Consider the following 26321-nt stretch of genomic DNA (forward strand, 5'->3'; position numbering starts at 1 on the left):
CTGTATCTTAATTTAAGGAAAAAAACCAAACCCCTGTGTTAACTGTATATAAATGTGTATAGAGCTTGTGCTGTTTTCTAGCTTTATTGTTATGTAGAAAATATCAGAGCACCACCTGATATCCATCAGTGCCCAAATTTTTGTTCACCTCCAAATTAGCTCAAAGATGTATGAAATCACAACATGGCTCAGAGATCCCTGCAGAGTAAACACTTGCAAAATATCCTGTGTGTTTATTCTAGCAAGTATTTGTATATGAATTACTGTGTGTTTGTGAAATGCCACAGCTCTCTTTGCTTCTGCTGAGAGGAGGTGAATAACTGAGGCACAGGGCTGAAACATCACACCTTTGAGGACAGGAAGATGATAAAATGAATTCTTGACTTAAAGAAAGCTTTAAGTAGTCTCTAGGAGAATTGTATTTCAGTTATTTGTTCTGTTCCCATTTGAAAATGCCAAATGAAATAAATAACTGTATTTAAAAATTATATTTTTGACACCCCCCCCCAACCATGGATTACAGGTATTTTTTAATTATGTGTTTATGAGAATTGGAGTCTGACTTCTATGTGTAATCAGGGAAATATACAGGGTTTTAGATGTTTATCTGGATGCAATCTTCAACACCTATTCATTTACCTGACACTCTTAAAATGAGATTTCTTCCTTATTTTTCTCAAAGAGAGAATTCTAACAAAAACAACACAAAATTTGGCACTAAGCAGATAAACATCTCTTGCTTATACCTACATGTGAATGCAACTGTTTGTATCATTCACTGTTGAGTTGGTGTATTTTTCTTTCATCTTAACTGAATTATTATAACTATGTTTCAGAATAAAAATGACATAAATAATATATACAAATACAAAAATACAAGGAAATGTAATAAGTGATTCAGTCAAGCAAGAAATTAAATTACAAGTGGTGTCCTTATTCCTGTGTTTTATGCCAAGAAAGATACAAGCCTTCCCCAGGATTTCTGTAGTTCTGCCTTTTTTTTCCCTGCAGTCAGGAAGCACAGATTGTGGTACAAAACTGTAAAGCTCCCCTCTGATGGGATTGTGTATCTATGTGTCATTGTGTTTAAGTATTGAGACTCATTATACAAGGCTGCCTGGTGCTACAGCAGTGCTCCAAAGTAAAACAACATTTTGTGGTTCAGCATCTTGAGAAGAGCAAAACAAGAGAAGCTGTAAAGCACAGTTCTCCAGGAGTCGTTTGGTAAGAGCCAGGCTTCACTCAGAGACCATTCCTTGGGTTTATGTCCTGTCAAAATCCCCGTGGAAAACAGAGTTGTGAATATCCATGAAAGGAGGGTGGCAAAACTGAGAACTTCTGAGAAAGGGAGGAATTTACATGAATGTTACACAGCAGCCCTGTCATCTAAAGGGACCATCCAAGTAAAACACGGCTCTGACTGGTGACAAAGAAGCAGGAGTCTGGATGGGTGCCTAGGATTAAAGTATTATGCCCTGTAAACTATTTCAGTATAACCTGGGTTTTGTCTGGGGGTGCGAGGGGGTTATTCTCATTGCTCTTACTGGGGGGCCACTGCAGAACCTCATTGTTTTTCTAATTTCTTTCTCTTAAATATAGTCTTAAGCAGCCTCTGTTTGGTCACAGAAGGAAACACAGATAGATAAACCTAAACTGCCAGACCTCTTGGCTTGTACTTGATGACAATCGTCCCAGTCGTTTCTGTCCCCACTTGTTCTTCTTAGCTTGCCTTAAGAATGACAAGGAATTGGTTATGCATGAGCTGGGACTCCCTTAAGCTGGGATAATTTGCAAGGAAAACTTACAGGGCCTTATGCAATCTTGCCCCTTATTTCTCATTTTAGAAGGAAAAAGTAAATTCTCTACCTCCAGACTGGTTATCTTGCACGTATATATACAGATACACAATTTGGTATAGACATTTGCCATGCATGGTTTTTAAATAAGTAGGACTTTTTGTATTCATTTAAACAACTAGAAAGAATGTGAGAGTGGAAGTGACATAGAGCTATTTATCACTTATTCTGTGCTGGTTTTTTTGGTGCATGGGACAGAACTACATCATATCTATTAAAGCAAATGCAAATTTAAGGCTACAGAGGACAACATTAGATGGAATTATGTAGTTCAAATTTAATGGACAATCCAGAAGAGATTGTTATTGTATTACTAAGTTTCACACTCCCTTATTTTGTGTTTCTTTCCAATTCTTCAACATCAGTGTAAGCGTCCTTTTGGAAAAATGTAGCTGTCTTCTGGGAGTTTTAAATATTCACTTAAATCAATATACTGACAAGGACTGAACAGCTTGACTGAGTGCTGAATATTCTTACTTGAAATTCACATCACATACATGAGAGAACTGGGTAAGAGCTATTACCTGTCACAGTGCTATGTGTTCACAAAATCATTAATAACTTAAGCCCATTAAATAGCCCAGCAGAGCCAGCAAATATACCAACTGCTGCGAGAGATGTTTGGTGTTAAAACCTTCAACTGCCCTTGTGAGCATACAAGATGCTTTCCCAAAAATGCACTGCAACCTCAGAAAAGGGTGAAGTTCTACACTGTACAATGAAGCTAGGCAAACATCAGGGAGGGCTGCAATGGGGAGATGAGTTGGGCCAGAGCAGAGTGCCAGCCACCTTCCCTGTGACAGCAGTGACACCAGGGAGCCACACCAACGTTGCCACATCTTCATCTGCACTGTGAAGGAAGCAGACTCCATGATATGCCATGGGTGGGACGCAAGGGCAATCCAAGTGCTCTGTGATTGTGGAGCCCTTTGCCCTGCTGGGGAGCTGGCAGCCTCAAAGCCATGCACCAGCACTGAGCCTTGCACCCCGTAGTGTCGCTGCTCTACAGAATCAGCACCAAAACCAGAGCCTGGACAACAACATTTCATTGCTAGGTCAATGGAGAGATCGCATATCCAATGACAAATTCTTTAAATAAGCAACCTGTCCTTTATAATTTTTCTCTCCATCTTCTTTTTCTTTTTAATCATTGTATTATTTCTCAATTGCAGGAGCTTAAGCATTTCTGTTCTTTCAAAACTCTCTTCCATAATATGCCTTTCCACTCTGGGGAAAATCTCAGTAGGATGGCTGTGCAGGCCCAGCAGATTTAAGGGCCTTCTTGAAAGTGCCTTGGAATTTGGTATTTTGCAAGGTCTGTAACGGTAAAAATAAAGGACTGTCTTATTGTGCATGCAATACTACTACCAGACATGAGAAGCTCAGTTACTGCATCAGTCTTCTAATTTGCAAAACAAGCTAGTCTACCATTTCCTTTTAGATTCAGCAATTTTCTTTATACTGTTTTGGCAATGCTGTAAGATAAAATTACACTAGACAGTAATCTGTACAAGCATTTAAAGATAATTCTTATATGCTGCGGGCTAGGTGACACAATTTAGGATGAAAAAAATAGTTAAATATATTGTAGACTTCTCAGATAGATCTTGTGTCCTGAAATTCAGGAGTTTAGCAATATATTCACTTTTATACAAGAAGGTACAATGATGACCAGCTATTATTAATCCTCCTTGCATTTTCCACTAAAACTTCTGGTTTGAGATCTCTTCATGCATTTTGGCCAGAGTGAAATGTTTCTTATGCAGCTGTACCAGGTTGGGATTGGTTTTGTTTGATTTCACATACTTTACCGTGCAGAGCTCAGGGCAAAAACCACTGTTTTACTTATATTAAAATTGTTTTTGTGTCTTCTTTTCTCATTTCTCTCTGCTTGTCTGCATATTCCTCTGCTTAGAGATAGCCTACTAACTACATGGAGTAATAACTTGAGAGTGAAAAGAATACTCTTAGCATCTCTTCCTATGACAAGGCACTCAGGTCAGATCAAGTGGGAAGCTGTAAAAGATCTGCTTGTATGACTGCAGCTGAACATGCTGAAAATTTACTCTCTGTTTCTGGAAGCTCCAGCTCTTGCCATGCTGCACTGTGCATTTGCCTCCTCCCACCACCACGAGAAAACAGTGAAACAAAATGTCCTGCCTTCTGGACCTACTTATGCTAAGATTCCCCTTGTTGCATGTCTGTGGGAGGCTTTGAAAATGAAGGAGCTGAGGAGCCCAACAGCCTTTGTGGACTACAAGTCGCCAAGTTTAATGAGTCCCAGAAAAAAAACAGCATGTCAGCACAGCTTGCTCAAGATGAAACAGCAACTCAGCAAGGCAGTTTAAAGAGAAAGAATAATTTAATAATACCTGAAGATAATTTTACAACAGACAAGACAAAAAAGCAGATGGTTCCCTAAGCCTTGGTAAGCAAAAAGACACATGTTTCTACAGGTAACTGAGAAACCCGATTCTCAGTTAAAAAACTATATGTAGGGACCCAGTACAGAGAGTGAAGAATAGGAACAGGGTCCTGTAAAGGAAGAAAGGAAAAGTTACTAGGGGATGTTGCACAAGTGCACAAGTCCATGGGACCTGTTGAAATCCATCTACATATCCTGAAGGAACTGGAGAATGAAGTTGCTCAGCCACTGTCCATCATACTTGAAAAATCATGGCAGTCAGGTGAAGTTCCCAATGACTGGAAAAAAGGAAATATAACCCCCACTTTCAAGAAGGGGAAAATGGATGATCCAGAGAATTACAGACCAGTCAGTCTCACCTCTGTGCCTGGCAAAACCTTGGGGCAGATTCTCCTGGAAGGCATGCTAAGGCACATGACAAACAACAAGGTGCTTGGTGACAGCCAGCATGGCTTCACTAAGGGGAAATCCTGCCTGACCAATTTGGTGGCCTTCTATGATGGGGCTATGGAACTGATGAACAGAGCTAGAGCAGTTGATGTCATCTACCTGGACTTGTGTAAAGCGTTTGACACTGTCCCACATGAATCCTTGTCTCTAAATTGGAGAGACATCAATTTGATGAATGGACCACTCGGTGGACAAAGAACCGGCTGGATGGCCACACGCAAAGAGTTGGGGTCGGTGGCTCAATGTCCGGCTGGAGACCAGTAACGAGTGGTGTCCCTCAGGGATCGGTGTTGGGACCGGTCTTGTTCAGCACTTTTGTTGTTGACATGGACAGTGGGATTGAGTGCGCCCTCAGCAAGTTTGCCGATGACACCAAGCTGTGCGGTTCGGTTGATACACTGGAGGGAAGGAATGCCATCCAGAGGGACCTTGACACGCTTGTGAGGTGGGCTGATGCCAGCTTCATCAAGTTTAACCATGCCAAGTGCAAGGTCCTGCACCTGGGTCGGAGCAATCCCAGGCACAGCTACAGGTTGGGCAGAGAAGAGAATCAGAGCAGCCCTGCAGAGAAGGACTTGGGAGTGTTGGTCGATGAGAAAATGAACATAAGCTGGCTTCAGTGTGCTCTTGCAGCCCAGAAAGCCAACCGTATCCTGGGCTGCATCAAAAAGAGCGTGACCAGCAGGTCGAAGGAGGTGATCCTGCCCCTCTACTCTACTCTCGTGATATCTCACTTGGAGTACTGTGTGCAGTTCTGGTGTCCTCAACATAAAAAGGACATGGAACTGTTGGAACAAGCCTAGAGGAAGATCATGAGGACGATCAAGGGACTGGAGCACCTCCTGTATGAAGATAGGCTGAGAAAGTTTTGCTGTTGAGCCTGGAGAAAAGAAGGCTGCGTGGAGATCTCATAGCAGCCTTCCAGTATCTGAAGGAGGCCTCTAAGGATGCTGGGGAGGGACTCTTCATTAGGGACGGTAGTGATAGGACAAGGGGTAATGGGTTCAAACTTTAACAGGGGAACTTCAAGTTATATATAAGGAGGAAATTCTTTCCTGTTAGGGTGATGAGGCACTGGAATGGGTTGCCCAAGGAAGTTCTGAATGCTCCATCCCTGGCAGTGTTGAAGTCTGGGTTGAACAGAGCCTTGGGTGGTTTAGTGTGAGGTGTCCCTGCCCATGGCAGGGGGTTTGGAACTAGATGATCCTAAGGTCGTTTCCAGCTGTAACTATTCTGTGGTTCTATGATCCTATGGTTCTATGTTGGGTTGCCTGATGCTTTTTATTAAAGACATTTTGAGAGATTCTTGGCCCAGGTGACTTCAGGGTCACTACTTAGAGTGGGTGCCTGTGAGAGCAGGCTAGAATCATGAACTGACAAACATGATATAAGTATAAATAAAAAGCACATATTTAGAAATATTTAAAAACAGTCATTCATTCTGAGGGCAGGCAGCTGGAGGAAAAATAACTGAACACAAATATATTGAAATTACAAGGGTGGAAGAAGGTGTTTTACACATTAATGTGAAGTCCTGGCCAGTTAGTGATTCTTGCTATTTGGCCTTCCTATTAACCCAAGTTTTGGTACACAACTCATGTTGACAAGTAAATCCTTACTTATTCAAAATGCACTAAAATGGTGTCCAGACATGGGGTCTGAACCCTAAATTTAAAATCACTTATATGTGAAGACTAAAGCAGCAGCTATCACTACCAAACCTGGACCTAATTACCAAAAAATGCGCAGTGAGCTTTTTCCCTCTGGTCCCCTCTGCAGCACTGATCCTTCTCATGCCAATGCAGCCCACAAGAAGCATAGGACTAGAGTTGAGCCTTGATGTGTGGCTCAAATTCTATTTGAGGTGTGCCTGGACTGCAGAAAAGCAACACAGCAGACTGCAGGCTATAGGCCTGGCTTCAGCCTCCTGCACATTGGCTGCAGTCCATTTGAAGCAGTGGCTGGAGGTGCTTCCTGAAACCTCCTCAAGATCAGCATCTTCAATGTCATTCTTTAGTTTTACTGTACTGTTATAGTGTGCAACCATTTCTCCCCTTCCCCTTTATTTCCTATAACCCTGATCAAGTGATAAGCACCAGTGGTGGTTTTAATGGATGAATCTAGTTGTGATGCTGCATCTAACTCAAAGTGAATTTGGGGAGACAAAAACCAGCACAATAGCCAAGGGCTAATTTGAGCATCTACCCACCTAACCACAGTACCGGTCAAGGTCTGACTCAAGTTAAGAAACTAGCATCTGCAGTCAGTATGAAAATATGATTATGAGTCAATTATCTTACTTCATAAATAGCGGAGAGCCAGGGCCCTCTGAGCAGTCCTACACAGCAGCAGGCTGCATGCCAGGATCTCTCCCTTAGTAGGAACACTTCTCAAAGTTACTTCTTGAGGTTGAGAGAGTCCTTATAGCATCAGGTACTTGATAAGTCAACCGGGAATAAGTGCACTGAGACTTTGAAATCTTAGCTAAGTGATATAAAGTGTTGATTGTATACACATACAATCCTTTACACATAAACTGTTAGCCTAAGCCTGGATACAGCTGCACTTAAACTCCCCTCTGAGAAGGAGCTGAGAATGCAATTTCTGAATTTCATGACTCAGTGGGAGCATCTCCCTGACAGTTTTGTCTTATCCTGTCCTCTTTGCAGTAACTAATCAAGTGTACCTTGCCATTGAGTCTTGTTAAACCACTGTCACATTTACTTTCAAGTTTTCTAAATTGCTGTTTTATGTCAATAAACATATTGGTATTTCTGTCTTACGAGTGAAGTGTGTCAGTCTATCAACACCATGTACGTGGTACAGAAAAGTGGTCTGCTTCCTTAGGGAAGTGGTTGTACAGGCTCTGTACAGGCAGACCCTCATAGACCAAAATAATACTTGTGGTCAAGAAAAAGACTAATGATCACAGCAGGATCCATATCCAAAAGTTAAAATCTGACAGCTCAGAAGATAACAAAAAAATATTAAAAAGGCTCTCAAAAAAATGCTGCTATGTCATCATTCAACAGCCAGGATCTCATAATGTCATCAAGCACAAACTCTAACAATAAATGTCCCCACAAAGCCTTAATAAAGGCAGATATCACTCTCACCATCTCTCCTGATGGAGCTGTTCCATTTTTTATACATATTTAAATATTCATTTGACAAGAGGGAGAGACTGACAGTAGCTCAGTACTGAAGATAGTCGCAAGGGATCTCTCAGACCTAGATTCAAGCTCTCTCATGGAATAATACAAAGTATTTCTCTAGGGCTTGAATCAGAATTTTTTAATCTGTTCGAGGACACATTGCTGGTCAAGAAAAAGAGAGAAAGGATAAGACCTGCTCTGGGACACTGCATAGTTCAGTTACAGAACGTTCACCTGGGAAGTGAAGGAGATGCTCTTAACCTGAGTTCTTTACCTAATGGCTGTTGGAGTAAAGTTCCCTCAAACTATCCCAATGCCTTCATCCCTCCATGGGAAAAAAAGAAAGTCATCCTGGCCCAGAAAGGATCCCTACCTTCTGAGCCAAATTCTCTGAAACATTTTGAGAGGTCAGAATTTTTTGATGGAAAACATTGTACTGGAAAGTTCCCAACCACCTCTATTTAAAACCAGTGCTGGCTGTAATTTCTCTTAGTTTAATTCAACCAAGATACAGTTCAAACCCTCACAATTGCACATAACATCTTCAGAGTTCAAAAGATCAATAAATTCTTTTTTATTTAAGTGAAGACCAGCATTACTAAACAATCTATTTTCATTGAAACTCTGTTGAAAATGCAGCTGGGACAGACATTTTTCAAGAGAACTTTTTGTATCAGCACCAGATATAGCTGAAGATTTTGAACTGACTAATAGATCCCATATTCATAGCCTTCCATGGTTAATTTTTTTACTCTACTTTAGGAAGGAGAAAAGAAGGGTAGCTTGGCTTGCTTTAGTCCCCAAGCTACACTAGTTAAACTAACAGCACAACACTGCATGTGAGCGCTTCATCAAGGCTTATGAGTATGACTTGCCCTTGTAAATGTAGAGTAGCTTCCATTTTTTAAAACTAAGTATCTGCACACCAATTTAATTTAAATGTATGCCACTTTTCTAGGAATTGGAATTCACTGGATTAGCAGAGGGGAGCTTTGACACAGACAGAAAAAGAGATGAAGATTAAAAAGTAGGAAAAGAAAAGTAAGCTAGTAAGAGAGAGGAGAGATAACAAGAAACTGGGTGGAAAGTTGTTGCAAGACAGCTGGAAATCCTTTGAGTAAAACATTGCTGGCCACTCACAGACAGAAAAATGTGGCCATAGGAAGAGACAATTACAGAATCAAGAAGCAAAGCAACATACCCGGGGATCTGAATTGCTGAAAAACTGGCAAATAAATCTCATATTTTGATAGCAAATTAAAAAAAGAAAAAAAAAAAAGTTAAAAATCAGCCTGGAGGATATTCCTGTATGCCTTTAGCATGATCCAGTAGTTTCAAGTCTTGTTTCAGGAAGGACCTGACTACACATTTGAATTATCCAGGTGTTTCAAAGGCTCCAGCAAATTCCACTTTTTCCTTCCTGGTTTTCTCAGAGAATCTCAGCTCTTTATCTATGTCAGGACAATGTTTCCACAAGCTTTGCAATGGGCTCTGCTAGGAATTAAAATACCCTCCAAAGCCCTGGAATTACTTTGTGCTCTCCTGTGACTTTATTTCCAAAGATGCGTGTTTTTATACTACACTGCTTTCAGTTCTCCATGCCCATGTACAGGGAGATATGCTGTCCTCCATCACTTAGCCTAGCATGCCTCTGTATCTGTGCTGGTTTAGGTGAAGAACATACTATTAACTGCATAAGAGGTTTAGATCAGAGGCTGGGATTTTGCTGTGCAAAAGATCTAGAGGCTTGACCTCAGACAAAAAAAAAGCATATTAACTTGTGGTGAGCTTTTAGTTTAGAAGAGCAATTTAAAACTATGTAGGGTGTTTTGCTTCATACCACTCACACAGGCTCAACAGAGAGGTCAAGAAATTCTTACTAAAATTATGCAACAAACAAATGGCTAAAAAGCTCAAGTATGCCTTATTGTTTTTTTAAGACAAGAGTGCTGAGGGGGATGCTCAGTTTTTTAAAGGATGAAATATTTTCTCATGAACTATAAATAAATTGCATTTGGATCATTGGGAGTACAATACTTCCTGGTGAAAGTAGAAGAACACTATGCACAGCAAAGAACTAGTTACTACGGTTCTTATGATCTAAAATAAAAATAAAATAAAAAATAAATAGTCCCTTTTTTTGTCAGACATCATCTTAAAGACGCCATCAGCATTAGCCAGACTGCACTGCAGGCACCACACTAGTTTCTTACAGCCATCTAAGATCCCATTCAACTTCCATAGTCAGAGGAAGGTGGATCAGGCTTCATCTTTCTGTTTGCATGGAATACAAGCTCTTGAGCTGCAGAGATTTTTGGCTGTCTCCCTGCATGGGGGGCTTGCAGGGGTGCCTGCCACTGGCAGCTCCCTCTCTGTCTAGCTCAGGAGCTGGCAGTCTTACCATAGCTTCTGCGGCACACTGAGCTGTATATCTGGGTTACTTATATCTCCATTCACTTCTCTTCCACCCCCCTGCCTGGCAACAAAAAAAATACTGAAGTAACATAAAGGTAAAATTGATCACACCATGGGTTTTCTATGGTATCACCTCCATCCTCATCCCTTCCATCTTCAGGGCACACAAACCCAGTTCTTAAGCAAACTGAATCAAAACTAACTTAGGTGACTCATAGAAAGCTACAGATCCCAAAGAGCTGCAGATTAACTGAATTCTGATTATATCAAAAAGCTCAGAAATGTGGACTTCACTGTTTGGTTTTTTGTTGTTTTTTTTTTTTTTTTTGTTCTTTTGATAACTTTTTAATAGGGACAAAAATAATCTAAGCTCACATCTAACCCTATGGTGCTTTTTTAAAGATTAAAAAGCAATAAGATAAAGAAAGCTGTCTGAAGACAGCTGCTCATGGAGAGATGCTGTTTGAAGAAACAATTCTCTCCCTCTGCTGCAGCTGGGCTGCTTTTAGTTATTAGCAAGGAAAATAACAGGTTCAGTAAATGTGGGTGCAAGTTCATTTTCACCATCAGTTGACTTCTGCAACTTTCACAACAACACTGCATTTGAGAATATGGACAAGTTTACACTAATGATCATTACTGCTGCAATTCTGAATATTAAATAGAGCATAGGGATAGTATGAAGAGTGCTTTTGGATCACAATCATGAGGACTATCACAAAACACTACTTTAAAAATTGACATTCAATCCCCAGCTTTTGCACACACCCCAGTGGCTTTAGACAAGGACATGATTTACAATCACTCAGACATAGATTTCTAATCTGTTTTTCCAAAAGGCTGCATTAGAACCTCAGTTTGAACATAAGGCAGAGCAACTGCACTTAGGGGCATGAGATCCCCATCCTATGCACGGAGAGATGGGAGAAGCTGCAAATGGAGCTTGATGCTCTGCCACTGCCTGACCTGCCCCGGAAGTAGAGGGAGTTGGGTGCAGATCTGCCTTTAGAGCAGAAGAGAAAATAAGAAGCAACATGTCAATATCAATCTGAGGCTTAAATCTAAAGGATCATTTTCACCTTTTCTGCTACATGTGAGATGAAAAACTGTTACATACCTTACTATTCAGTAGACTACGGTAAACCAAGAGAGGATGGCAAAGAGAGTGACATATACAGATAGATGTGTACTTAAGTCAATAACTTACTTTGGGTTTCCAGCCCCTGGCTTCTTTCTCCGGAATATGTTGAGGAAAGTGTTGGACTTGCAAGGTGCCTTGCCATCCCCGACATGCATACGCACCACATCTGAGGTGGTGAAGGCACTGCGGACATTCCTCTCAGGCTTGGCTATGATGATGTACATCTTAGGAGTGAACATGCACCCCAGTGCCACTGTCACACTCAGGCTCACTGCAAAACATGTGGTGATGATCTTGTAGTTGCTCCCAAAATAGATAGGCACAAAGGCCAGCCAGATGATACAAGTGGTGTACATGGTGAATGCAATGTACTTTGCCTCGTTGAAGTTGGCAGGCACATTGCGAGTCTTGAAGGCATAGTACGTGCAACTCATGATGAGGAGTCCATTGTAGCCCACAGGAGCCACGACACCTAGGTTGCTGGTGTTGCAGATAAGGTAAACTTCCTTAATGCTGGGGTAGGAGAGGATGGGCATTGGGGGCTCCAGGATGATCAGCGTGATCACCAGTGTCAGCTGCACACTGATCAGAATGGAGGCAATGACCACTTGGGCCCATGCGCTCATGAAACGTGGCTTGCGAGTACAGATCTTCTTTTTGCTGCCTGCCAGGATGCGTGCAATGCGGTTGGTTTTGGTCACAAGTGCAGAATAGCACATGGCAGAGGAGAGACCCACCAGAAGGCGCTGGAGGTAGCAGGATGTTGTGGTGGGTTTAGCTATAAGGGTGAAGGGGCACACATAACCCAAAAAAATGCCAGCAAGGATAATGTAGCAGAGCTCCCGGCTGGAGGATTTGACAACAGGGGTGTCCCTGTAGAGCACAAAGATAAGGGTGACAAACATGGTGACCAGGATCCCCAGGCAGGAAAAGACCACAGCCACAATAGACTCTATATTGCTCCACTGGAGGTACTTTACAGGGATGGGTTCACAGCCTGCAGTGTACAGAAAAGAAACAGAGTGTTAGAAAGGTAGGTGCTTGAAGAACGAACTCTTTTTTTTCCTGTCTCCCAATAGTTTATGCCTATGCGCCATGGATTATTAAAATCATTTTACAGTGGCGTGAACTCCAGCATGGAGAAGTTTGGATGAAATATATTAAGAAAAACAGCCATCAGTTTTGGGTATCCCAAATGTTTGCTTATTGTCCTACAAAGGCAAATCAGATTGGGAGCATTTTTTTGTAATTTTTCTGGAGAAAGCTGCTGACAAGCCCAGCACATCAAAGGCAGATCTGGGAACAGAACCCAGACAAACTCAGCACCATCCCTTCATCTCAGAGAGAAAGGACTGTTACAAATCAGAATGGGTAGCTTTTTGACCTCCTCAGATTAACTTATTTTAATCTTTATCAAAATTACTGTAACTTGACCCACTACATTTTTGTGAAGGTGATTTTATAAATAATAGAATTAATTAGAGATATGCATGCCTTCAAAAATACTGGAAAGCCTCTCTTCTATGACTAGCGCAGATGTGCAAACATATGTATCCGCTAATATGGTACTTAACTGCTCTCTCTCACACTTCAGTTAAAGAAGTCTCTGGCTACCTTCCTCAATGTGCTGAAGATGTAATAACACCAATAAACATTACAGAGAAAATAAAATCCTCTGTGTTAATATTATGGTTGTGAAACTGAAAACCTCAGTTCTGGCATTTACTCATTTCTGTTCTTAATTTAATAGTGTCAAAATGCTTTTAACATGTTTCTGTATCCCAAGATAAGTATCCAGATGGCCTTTACTACTTTTTGTTTCGGTCCTACTCCAGTTTCTTTTGGACCCAGCTCACCTATTGTGCCTTTTCTCCACCTCTCAAGTCTTTCCCCCTAGTCCCTCACCATCCTCATCCCAGGTCACCTTTCAGTGCAGTTTCTTCCTAGCCAGTCACCTCTCCACCCATGTCTCCATTACTAATACTGCCAGTCCAGCTTTGCATACCCTGGACCAGTTGCTCATCACTTCTTCCTGTCTGGGTTTTTGGACATGGCTGAGAAGAGCAGGGAAAAAGCAGTTATGTCAGTGAGCTTGTAAAGGAGGCATTCTTTTCCCCTCTGTTTTCTGCAAGATCTTAGCACAGGCCCTGATACTGTGATAGGCAAAAGTCATGCTCAGGCTCTTCCTCATCAGTATGGAATATATCTGCAGTAACCAGCCTCTGTGAACTAAGAGCTTCCAAGGCCACCCTTTTGCTCAATGCATATGAGTCTTCCACAGGGTGACAGGAAATTACCATCCGATATCTCAACCAAAAAGTCCTTCCTTCCAAATGATAGAGAAGTAAGCAGAGGCATGGATCACAGTTGAAAAGTTTTACTGTAACCTCATTTTGAGAAATAGAAGAAAAAAATGTTTCATGTTTAAATAAAAAAAAAAATAAGAAAACAAATAAGAAAAACAGCCTGAGGCAAAGTCATGACATGAAAAGATTCTGCTTGAACATGTAATGTCTGCCAATGCCCATATGATCTGAAAAAAATGTCTTTTAATTCTGTACCCTTTGTCTCTAAGAGGGCTGGGCTGATTTAGCTACATGTAACGATGTTACAGTTACCTGAAACGTCAAAAAAAAATAAATTAGAAATGATAGTATATATAAGCAGAGGTTTTATTTTATAAAGAAAATCAGTTCTATTTTGCTCAAAGTGGTTTGTTCAAGACTCAGATAGGTGAGGACACTTGTTCTTCCAACCACTATTTTTAAGGTGAAGTATGGAGGAAAAGCTTTTTATTAGAAGTGGGAAGCTCTGGTCATTGACCAGAGCAGCCCTGGGTAGAAGTTGGCTTCTTCTTTGATTTAATAAAAGACTAAGAATCAGAAACTTCTGTTTTTTGATTAATACATGCAAAGCTCTTCTTAAACAAGAAACCAGTTTGTGGTTGCTGGAAGGGTTAACTTTAAATGTGGGCTTTAAGCTTAGCAGTTATCAAGCCACACTCATATTATTCCATTTTAAACGATATTTTCAGAGCCTTAACCCTGATTCAGCATGGTAATTAAGCCTATTGATTGCTTTAAACTTATCCTGTGTAAGGTCTCAGTAATCTGTTTCATGAAATCAGTGTCATTCTTGTGCACCAGCAAGCCCCATGAGCCAGATATGCTACGAACACTGCAAAAAGCTGCCTACTGCTTATATCAGCAAACAGTTGTTGGTTGTCAGCACCTGTGAAGGTGGGTCATTTCCCAGCTAGGAGAAAGTGGACTGGGGAACCTTGCTGAAACTGGGGAGGATATCCAGGAAATGGTGTTCTTACAGGTTTTTAAAAAACAACAATCAACAAAACCCACAAAAAATCCCACCCCCAAGCCCCACAAGAAGCAACTCAAACCTGAAAAAAATCGGAGAACTAGCTGCAAAAGCTTCACAGATAAAAGTTTCCAGTAAAAAGCTGTTTTGCGGCTTTCACCTACCATGTTCCCTGCACTTTAACCATAAATCACTTCCTAGAGCAGAAAGCTAATCATTTTTTTAATTATTTTTTTAAATCATGTTCATCCTGCAAGGCCAATAAGACAATCCAGGATGTTTTCTGAGGTCGTTAATACATCTCAGGTAACTGATGACCCCAAACCTTTATGATTAATTTCATAATAACTCTATAAAACTTCCTGTCTTATATTGTTTTATTACTTATTTAAGATGATTTATGTAAACTGGGTTTACTAGTTTGACATTCATTCTTCTTACATTAGATTCTGATACTATAACAGATAGCTCTTCTTCTTGGCACAAGGCCTTAAGGTACTGGTTTTAGTGACTATTTGTCAGGTCAGGATTTTATCATCTGTGGTGAGAAATCCTTTGTGCCTGCTGACTCCAATTCACTGAACAAATATTTAGGGGAAGCAATCTAAAAAAATATGTACATTTAAAAATAAATTTTAAATGTCAGGAATGCTGAGCAACAGAGACTGACATCAAATGGAGAGAACGAGCACCTTGACAAGCGTGCCTTGGGAAAGAGGTTAGTATGTGCTTTACATGTCTTAAAGGGACTGAGGATTTTAAAGCCTCCATTTGTGATGGAAATAGAGACTGCATAAAACTGCATACATGTTTAGCATTTAAGATTTAAGGCAAAGGGAAAACAATCTGAAATACGAGATGTTAACGTCTGTGTCTAGATGCTATGGTGACTAGCAGGATATGAAAACAACACACAAAAACAAGCTATAAAAAACACGTTTAATGGGAGAAATCCTGGCAAGAAAAGAGAATTTCAAATTATATGGTACTGATGGTGACTCCCACAAAGTTCAAGAGCTGGAGTTTATCTAGCTCAGTCTCCCTTTTCTAAAGGTTAGGATGGCATCATGTTCTTTTCACAAATTTGTACTTTGTACTGCATTGCAGGTAAATGGATTGCAGGGGTTAAAAAAAGAAGTTTTTCCTCAATAAAACACAATGAAAAAGCTGTGCAGGAGCAGACTACCATTTTGATGTTCTCTAGGAAATCAGTTGATGGCTAAGCTGTCATTTGGCTGATGCTACTGTGATTTTAGAACAGCAGTAGTCCAGTCTCCTTGCTGAGAAGAAACACAAATCAGCAGGTCATCTACTGATTTCATTAAAAGTTAATAGATTGCAACATGCCCCTGAGATTTTTTCTTGCACTGATGCTTTCCTCAACTCTTTTCAGCAGTACCTGTCATTTTGACATGCTCCCTTTTGAGCTGTTTTGGGCAGCTCGTAGCAGTGAACAATATTTGCTCAAGTGCACATTGATCTCTCACTATGCTCTTGTTCTGCTTTATTGATTAAGAAGAGGTACCAGTTTTCTTCCCTGAATAGTGGATACAAACAATTTCATGAACCTCTAAGACTAACAGAATCCAGTGGTCTAGGGATATCTGCTTTAAAATTAGCAGACGCTGGTGTGCTAGGAGGAGGGAATTGAATATAAGCTTTCCCAGTTGTAAGGACATTTATGAAGGGTGCCAGGGATTTTCTGGTGTCTATTAAGACATTTTTCCACAACTGGGGCCCTTACAGAATGTATTTTTCAAGAACTCCTCTTCCTACAACCCACTTACACAAAACTTGAAGGGACTGAATGATCACTGAGGTTTCTGTATCTTGACAAATCTGTTTGAAGTAGGTTCAGTTTCACACCGTGAAGAAAAGGAGGGGGCCAGGTTGTGGTGAGAAGAATGGAATACAGACAGATAAACACACATTTGGGACATAACCATACCTTGTTTTCCATAGAAACTCCAAATAGACAATGGATCAAGTTTCCCAGTTTATTGTGATTAATACTCTATTTTTATCTGGAGAAATGTCCAGTTTTCCCCCCAAAAGAAATCCTCTAAATGCTCACTTGGCTTCAGTGACTAGCTTAACAATATCTCTTGGAACTATTTAATCAAGATTTGAGTACTTCCTTTATGTGTCAAACGGTGCAGCAACATCTAGTTGCCAGGCAGCCATGTTAAAGGACAAAGACATGATAAGTTGCAATTTGATCTTCAGTTAGGTGCTCAGACTGTTTCTTCAAGTAGAATGATGCTCTGCTGAATACTGTCAGCCAGATTTGCAGACACAATATGGGGCAGAGGTGCCAGAGGTCTTTTACAATAAAAAAGCAAACCCCAAGGTCAAAGTGGTGCTTCTATTTTCTCAGGCTAATGGTTACTGCAAAGCCCAGGGTAGGTGTGGAGGTTGACCTTGATACAAAATAACAGGAAAATGCTATGGCATACAATTCATCCAAAGCATACACACAGGAGAGACCAATTCTAACCTTTTCCCCTTCTTCTAGTAGCCTTTCTTAGGATTTTGTTGACAGTATTCTTGCTGGTGGATGCAGTGAGAGTGACCTTTATACCAAAGTCTGGTAGTCAGTTACTAAATGGCCTAGAATCCCAGAGAAAGTATTACTAATTGCATGGTAGGAAAATCAGAAAGAGTATCAAGTCAATCTTACAAGGATATACTGAGCTCTTGTGATAATCACTGATAAAATTGCACCAAATGCTGCTGAATTCATTAGTACTCTTAACAGCTTTATCAATCCTTATTCTAAATGAAGAGGAGGAACAGACAGATAATGTCTTTTCTTATTAGTGAAATTTTATCATCTCTATTGTCTCTATGGTTGAACTAAATAAAAAGATATAGCACATTTCATACATGCTAATCGGCATTGGGGTGTGTGTTCAAGCATGTGCCTTTAATATCTCTGTATGCTGCTACCTTACTCTCCACCCCACAGAGTTCTCCTTGTGCCCTACAAAATGGGAGTGCACATCCCTACCTGCCAGGTCAGCATTCGGCCACCAGCCAAGCTCACAGGCTTTGCATGTGAATTCATCCTGAACAAATTCATTCTCCTTGCAAGCAGTGCAAATCCAGCAGCAGCTCACTTCTCCTTTCCTGATCACCTGTAATGGAAAATCCATCCTCAGCTACAGTCATCTGTAAGACAACAGAGAAGCCTCCTCCCACCCTAGCAAACAGATATGACCTGCAGTGTTTGAAATATGACAGGATTCCTGTGTACAGCACATTTCAAACAAGAAAACATGAAGCTTGATTCTGTATCTACTCCTGCATATTAAAATCTGTGCTTAGGAATTCAAGAAAAATCTCTAGGGACAATTCTATTTTGTTTTGGGGGCACAGAGCTGAATTGAAAGTACAAAACCATTTTTCCTTTGGTAAAGAGGCACGGTGGTGTTATATTTTCAATCAAACTTGAGAAGAGGCTTAATCTGAGAGATTGCTCAGGTCAGGACAAGTAGGTCAGCCCACACTTAATATATATTGCATGGTAAAAAGCAGTAAACAAAGTCAAAGGTTAGAACAAAGAGTGATTCATGCATATATATGTATATACACAAGCATATGCACACACACATAAATTCCAATTTATATGGAATTCTCTGTGGGACTCATTACACTATTGTAAATAGAAATTCAAATAAGGTCAAATTAAAATATATACTGGTAAAAGGACCTAATTGGTCCTACTAGAATATAAAACAAGTACGTGGTGACCAAGAGCATGCTTGGAACAGCTCTTTTGGAGACAAGTGTCCCTGAAAGCTGTATTTTTCTCTGCAGTGAAAGCTGGCGAGTGCAATGTTGAAAAGATGGTTTCCTTGTCTTGACTCCTAGTTTCATTATGCTGAGGCTGAAAGAAAGATTAAAGATATCTTGAGCTCTTAGAGCAACAAAGACTGGCTGAGTTTGCCAGAAAGGAGTAATCTAGCCATCTCTGTAGCATCTTCCTATCCGTCTATATGCAGAGCTAAGTGTAGTAATGAGATACAAAATGTTTTTTTTACTGAATGCTGGCTTTGTGCGCTTTTTTTGTTAACATTTCCTCCTGCAGTCTGTGGAGAGAGTCCAATAGACTTCAATGGGAGCCGAAACTGGCATTTTGTATGCATGGTGTTTACATATACACACATACACAAACTGCACAACCACAAAAACACAGAAAAGATGTTTTGGAGGGTAGTAAATACTGATATTTGTTGAGTATGTCACTATGCCTTTGCCAAATCATCAATCACTTACTGAATTAGAGTAGCAATATGAAATTAAAATGCTGCGAATGTGTTTATTAAATGAATTTAGAAAGGAAGGTCTGCCCTAAGGTGATTTTCCCAAATGGGCTTTTTGCCATTTAAACTTACTTAATCCGTACCATTTTGACAGTGGTGCAACATGCCTTTATGTCATCCAGACACTACAGGTGGCAAATTATTTGTTGCCTGATACAAGTGCTACTTTTTGGTAAACACAGAGTGATTTTATTTGTGTTCCCATACCTCCTGTTGTGAACATGGGATACAAATAGGCCTTTCCCCCCTCCCTCCCCCCCCCCCCCTTTTTTCTTGTAGCTATTATTGCTGGAACAAAATACTGGATTCCCATGGGTCACGTTATTTTCAGGATCAGCCCCCAGGTGAATCACAGCCACTGACTGTTGTAGGCAATGACTAAGTGAAAATCTTGTGAATTTCAATTCCTGTCACACTACAAGATTCTGCATCATTACAAAGGGCAACTTCAGAAAACATGCACCTGTATATGAGATGTGAGAGTATGATGTGAAACTAGGGGTCTTTCTATGCTTTTGACTTTCCTAAAGGAAAGGAAGTCGTATCCCTTTGCTTGAAGAAATATTGCTTGGGTTTAAGGAAAAAAAATCTGACTGCTTATTCACACTTTTATAGCAGAAAATAAGCGTCTGTGTCACACCTTAATCTGGCCCTTCAAGCAAGGCTCACTGCACACCGATCGGACCATTCCACTCTTATTCATCTGAATCCTGTAGTCATCAATGTTGAGCACACCCTCGTGCCACGTCCCAATGAGTACATAGTCATAGCGGTTGGGCTCTATGTATTGCAGGTTCATGATGTCATACCTGCAAGGGAAAAAAGAAAATGAGTCACTGTCCTGCAGTACCAAGGATAAAAACAAACTACCTTGCCATTCTCCTTCTGCCTCCTTAAATATTCATGTCATCCGTGAACACCAGGGAGTAGAGTTTCACAGAAACACCAAATACTGTAGAATTTGCAGCAGAATCAAAGGAAATGATTGCTCTGATTGCCACGCAATTGCCAGTTGCCTGCCCTGCTTATGTAAAACTGTACCAAAAAGTTGTGCATGCAGAAGGAATTGCACATCAAAGAAAACGAGCTCTGCTAATGATGCACATGTAGGTGCTGTCTGGTGTGTTTTTCAGCCATTTTTCAAGATGTCTTTAACATTCAGTTGGTGCCTACATATAGGTTGGTTGCAGCATAACCACTGCTGGAACCTCTAAAGAGAAATACTCTAACTGAACTGGTACATCATAAGTTAACTGTAAGCACTAGTTCAACTACTTGTATTACCCAGCCCAGTGACAATGTCAGAAAAAAATAGCAACTAAGGCACACAGTTTACTTCTTCACCCTAGGCAAGCAGGAGAGGACTTCCAAAGGTTAATGTAGAGGAAGGATAAAACACTGTTACAATAACAGTCAGTTTCCCTATCCCCATCATTCCTTTCCATATGTTGGACCTGATGTGTCCTTATTGCTAATTGCTCGTTCTTTAACCCACAGAACGTGACTTGTGCAAAGCAGTGGTTAACTGTGGTTATTTCTTAATAGAAAATAAGCAAGAATGGGAGAAAGAGTATTGGAGAGTGCACAAAGACAAAGAACCACAAAAGAGGCTGGACCTACAGTCTTGCCTCTTAAGATGAGAAGGGGGAGAGCTTCATTTAAAAAAGGATAAGAGTAGCAGGACTGAGAACCAAAAATCAGTGCTGGAACCAAAAATCATAAAGCATCTTCTGTTTCTCAAGCCTGAGAGTTACTGCCTTGTTTTTCTCTACTGGATTGTCTGAGTCTCTGGGGAAAAAATCTTTTGTTTGTTATGATGTTGCTAATCTGTATGTGCTTTAGGAATGAAAGGTAAACAAAGTATGAGGCAGAAATAAAACTGAGATGCTTGGTTGTGCACAAAGAGAGACATACTTCTTTCTTTTCCCTTCTGTGGTTCAAACATGCAGAATTTAAACTGTCTCTGCACTTCACAAAGGAAAGAGGTACTAGAATTAATCTCTATATGTCTGGTTTTCTTAAATGAGCCTTTGGGATTTCTCTAGTTAAAGACAATTTAAAGAAATGCATATTTACAGCTGTCTTCAGACCTCAGTCTTACATACTCGGACAATATAAAGATAGGCTGAGAAAGTTGGGCCTGTTCAGCCTGGAGAAGAGAAGGCTGCGTGGAGACCTCATAGCAGCCTTCCAGTATCTGAAGGGGGCCTATAGGGATGCTTGGGATGGACTCTTCATTAGGGACTGTAGTGGTAGGACAAGGGGTAATGGGTTAAAACTTAAACAGGGGAAGTTTAGATTGGATATAAGGAGGAAATTCTTTCCTGTTAGGGTGGGGAGGCACCGCAATGGGTTGTCCAGGGAGATTGTGAGTGCTCCATCCCTGGCAGTGTTCAAGGCCAGGTTGGACGAGGCCCTGGGTAATATGGTTTACAGCAAGGTGTCCCTGCCCATGGCAGGGGATTGGAACTGGATGATCTTAAGGTCCTTTCCAACCCTAACTATTCTATGATTCTATAATGTCAGTGCCACTGCAGAGCTCCACTAAATCACATGGGAAAAGGGGCTCTTGTCACTGAATTCAATGAAGCTCTAAGCAGAAAGCAGCTCCATTGATTGGCAATCGGCTGCTAATTGAGCGGTTGCTTAGAAAATGGATAAATTTCAAATTCACTAGGAAAAAAATCCTTCTCATATCCCAGTTCTTGAAAAGAAAGAACATAAAAAATAAGACTTGTTTCAGGATTGTGAAGAACCAGGACAGCAAGAAGCAATACAAGTCAGGCACTTTTTAATGAAGACTCAATAGACAGGAGTAAAACTGAGCAGAAACATACATGCCTCTTCCTAGCATGAAGAACCTACTTGGATTTCAGTGTGACCTTGTATTAGGCTGATACAAAATCAGTTACTCTGGGCTGGCAAATTAGTTCAGGAAGGGAAATAAAAGATTACAAAAACCCTCACATTCCCTTCATGGAATTTTCAAGCCTGCACAGATTGTTTTCATTTTTGCAAAAATATATCAGAAGACACAGAGTGGCATTAATGCAACATCAATCAAGATTGGCAATTTCAGGGATATGGTTTTAGGTTGAAAGCCATTTTTATGTTTTCTTATAATACTGTTCCCTTTTCTATCAGTTACCTGTCAAAGAATGAAGTATGAGACTAAAAGCTCTTACACAGTCTTGCATATGACAAGTTGTAGCACAATGTTTGCAACTTTGATATGCAGCTTGAATTTTAAGTGGGGAAAATGTGGTCTAACACACACTTGGTGTACAGAGACATGCTTAAGTTCTTTATCCTTTCCTTCTTTTCCTTAATGAAATATTTCTGCTTTGAGTAAGGACAAGTTCAGCGCTGGAATACTTCCTCCCATCCCCTTGCTCACGTATGTGTAGATTTAATAGTTTGGGGCTAATTAGCCCAAGCTAAAAGTTATTATCCTAGAAGAAATGTGTTTGACAATAATTATGAAGCTTCATTTGAAAATGAGCCCTTTGTTTGACATAAGAACAAGCTCTCTGCCATATTGGGAAATGATGGAACCAAGTAGGTGGTGTCATATGAACAAGTTACTTGTGAGGTGAGCCAGAATATTAGCCAGCTGGTCACAGGCACAATCCTACTCCAGTTAGTCTGAGCTAGCTGAAGTTACCTTTTTCCATAGCAATAATACTAAACTGCCATTGAGGTTTGCTATCCTGGAAGGCAGAATGGAAACCAGCAATGATGAGCAAATGCTGGGCTGTAACTGGCCAAAACAGCCACCCATGAAAACAAACTCCAAAACAAACCAAGTATATTTGAAAAAAAAAGATCCTCCATATACAAGTTTGAAGTCTTTGCATTATTCATTAGATAATGTAATCAAAGCACTGGAGTTGACAGAGTTGCCACATCTGAAGTCAGAACAGGTACTGTAAATTTTGAACTAGGCTTAAATGGGTCTACACCCAAGTCTAGTTGTGGTAAAACAAACACCAACATTTCTGTTAGCTTGTGAACCTCAGATTTCCTCCACAAGTCAGAGGTCCATTGTAGGGACTGAAAGTTCTCCTGCCCAGTGTTGGATAATGTTTTATGGTCAGAGACCTAAGCAAGTTGTTTGTTCTAGAGAGGTAAGTTTCTTCATACCTGCCATAAGCTGAAAGTAGGCAGTCATCCTAGAACAGACAAGAGCTCAAAATGTATCTGTCCCTTGCCCCTTTTGTAGGACAAAAGAATGTGGTGTTGACTACTGCATCTCTCACACCTTCTCAAGCCATTTGTGGGAATCTGAGTGATATGATTAGTATTGAAAAAGCAAACGGGAGGTACTCAATGAAAGTTAAAATGTGAGCAATTTTACCATGTTCTTAATGACAGTATAGTGAGCACATACTGTTGATTTTCCAGTGTTGCATTCATGTCATTTTCCCCAAAGGCAGTGCAGTCAGTTAAGTGACTGAATTTGTGCCCTTCTGATAAAGGCCTGCTTCACGTTTCTGCATAAAACCTCTTCAAATAAAAGATTCTGCACAGAAGAAATAAGCCTTTGAAAATGTGCTTCATGTTTTCTAATCTCATCTTGATAAAAGCTGTAAACCATGAAGTGAGCCTGAGACAGAAAAAGTTACATTTAAACAAATTATTAAGGTTTGAAGAAGCTATAAGGGCTTCAAAACATTAAATTACGTGAGTGTCAGGCAAACATAACTACAGGTATCTCTGTCTGCTCTACCCATGATTGTAACTGGGAGCTTGTGTCAGTTGCTCAAAGAACCTCTTGGATTTTGAAAATATGGTATGAGGAAGTTTGCTGCCTGCTAAGAAGGAGGATGGATTTACTCCATCTTGTGAAGATGATTTGTTCACATTATATGGTAAAATTATACCAAAAATTTTTTTACACATTTCTATGACATTCCTGCATTGGCATAGAAAAGCTAATTAAAAAAAAAAAAAAAAAGTAAACCTCAGCTCTGTGCTCTATTTATGTGTTGTACATGGCATTTATCTTTTCCATTTTGCTGAAGTACAAAAATTCTTTTGGGTATTGAAACAGTGCTATAGTCAGTTTACTCATCCACAAAGAGCTTTTCCATGTGGAGCTGTGGGAACACTAGAGTTAATCTGGAGCTAAATAAAATCTGCATGGGCAGAAACTACTGCTGGCATACAAGGATCTGACAGACTGTACAGATTACATTTCATATACACATTGCCGTTCTATGATATGATACTGCCCACAACATAAATGCCACAGTCTGACCTGAGGATTACAGCCTAAATAGCAAAAAGGTTAATTGAACTTTCTTATCCAAACTTGCTAACTCCAGCTGTAAAAATATAAAAGACAAACAACAAAAAACCCCACCCTACCTGAAATAACCCATCAAGTTCTAAATAGGCCAGGGAAAAAGAGAAATGAACCTTGCTACAGGCCAAAATGATGGATGGAATACATTCTGAAAGTCTGACCTACTCAAAGAAATATCCTGACGGAAACTCCCCAATATTTTGAACTCAAGAACTGTTCATTTTAATTCTGTGCTTGGTACTGATGAGAAACTGCCCAGGTGACAAGACAGTAAATAAGATTTGGGCTAAAATTGGAAAGTTACGCCAAAGCATTAAACCAAATAACTAACAGGCAGACAACGCAGCATATGCAAGGCTGGAGTAGTGCTTTTATGGAGATAAATAGTGTATAATAAACTCAAAGCTACACTAAGCAGTTATTTCTCTGTATTATTTAAATCATATTTTGGAGGCCTGTATCTAGTGGAGTGCCTCAAGGGTCGGTACTGGGACCAGTATTATTTAATATATTCATCAACGATTTAGATGAGGGAATTGAGTGTACTATCAGCAAGTTTGCTGATGACACTAAGCTGGGAGGAGTGGCCGACACGCCAGAAGGCTGTGCTGCCATCCAGTGAGACCTGGACAGGCTGGAGAGTTGGGCGGGGAATAACTTGATGAAATATAACAAGGGAAAGTGTAGAGTCCTGCATCTGGGCAGGAACAACCCCAGGTTCCAGTATAGGCTGGGGAATGACCTGTTAGAGAGCAGTGTAGGGGAGAGGGACCTGGGGGTCCTGGTGGACGACAGGGTGACCATGAGCCGACACTGTGCCCTTGTGGCCAAGAAGGCCAATGGCATCCTGGGGTGTATTAGAAGGGGGGTGGTTAGTAGGTCGAGAGAGGTCCTCCTTCCCCTCTACTCTGCCCTGGTGAGACCTCATCTGGAATATTGTGTCCAGTTCTGGGCCCCTCAGTTTAAGAAGGACAGGGACCTGCTGGAGAGAGTCCAGCGCAGGGCAACTAAGATGATTAAGGGAGTGGAGCATCTCCCTTATGAGGAAAGACTGAGGGAGCTGGGTCTCTATAGTTTGGAGAAGAGGAGATTGAGGGGTGACCTTATTAGTGTATATAAATATATAAAGGGGGAGTGTCACGAGGATGGAGCCAGGCTCTTCTCAGTGGCAAACAATGAAAGGACAAGGGGTAATGGGTACAAATTGGAACACAAGAGGTTCCACTTAAACCTGAGAAGAAACTTCTTCTCAGTGAGGGTGACGGAACACTGGAACAGGCTGCCCAGGGAGGTTGTGGAATCTCCTTCTTTGGAGACATTCAAAACCCGCCTGGACACATTCCTGTGTAACCTTATCTAGGTGTTCCTGCTCCCGCAGGGGGATTGGACTAGATGATCTTTTGAGGTCCCTTCCAATCTCTAACATACTGTGATACTGTGATATGTGCAAACTTGATTTAAGCAGTTGTGTCAATAAGTATGCGCTTGACTGTAAGGGAACTGCTTGCTTCTACTTTCAAAGTCTGACCTATCTCATCTACATCTTTGACTAAAAAAATCTGAAGTATACAATACTCAAAAGGAGATCAAACTGACCAGCTTTTTATTAGTATTTAAACATAACAACCTATTTAAATGTATGTACTGTTTAAATATAACAAGCAATGCAAATAGCAAATGGCAAAAATGATCAGTTCTGCAAATAAAGAGTTTCTTTGAAGGCTACTGTGTCTTATTAATACTCTTTGAAGGCATAGGCTGGACTGCAAACTTTTGTTTGTTCCAGAGGTCTTTCTTTGTGCAGTGCTGGTGCTCAGATGTATTTATGCATCAAGCACAAAGATGGAGTGAGAGAGTCTTTAATAACACTTTAATAACTGAGTAGGAAAACTAACTCCAATGAAGTAACCCCTGAGTAGGTTTCAGTTAAT

The 26321-nt window shown here is 40.6% G+C and overlaps 1 protein-coding gene across 8 annotated transcripts in view; it reads right to left on the reverse strand.

Annotated features, from left to right (window-relative positions):
* The window catches only part of GRM1 (glutamate metabotropic receptor 1), a 177275-nt gene that overhangs the window by 17873 nt on the left and 133081 nt on the right, over positions 1-26321 (reverse strand). For all 8 annotated transcript variants that reach the window (XM_061378723.1, XM_061378722.1, XM_061378725.1 and 5 more), the window contains exons 6-8: positions 19723-19891; positions 17768-17894; positions 11509-12439 (exon numbers count right to left, since the gene is read on the reverse strand). In XM_061378723.1, the coding sequence (XP_061234707.1) occupies positions 11509-12439; positions 17768-17894; positions 19723-19891 (1227 nt within the window). The remainder of the gene's footprint in view (positions 1-11508; positions 12440-17767; positions 17895-19722; positions 19892-26321) is intronic.

Source organism: Neopsephotus bourkii, unplaced genomic scaffold (genome assembly GCF_033783945.1).
Source record: "Neopsephotus bourkii isolate Nb327-2 ecotype Australia unplaced genomic scaffold, CSIRO-AGI_Nbou_v1 NB_1767, whole genome shotgun sequence".
NCBI classification, from domain to species: Eukaryota; Metazoa; Chordata; class Aves; order Psittaciformes; family Psittacidae; genus Neopsephotus; species Neopsephotus bourkii.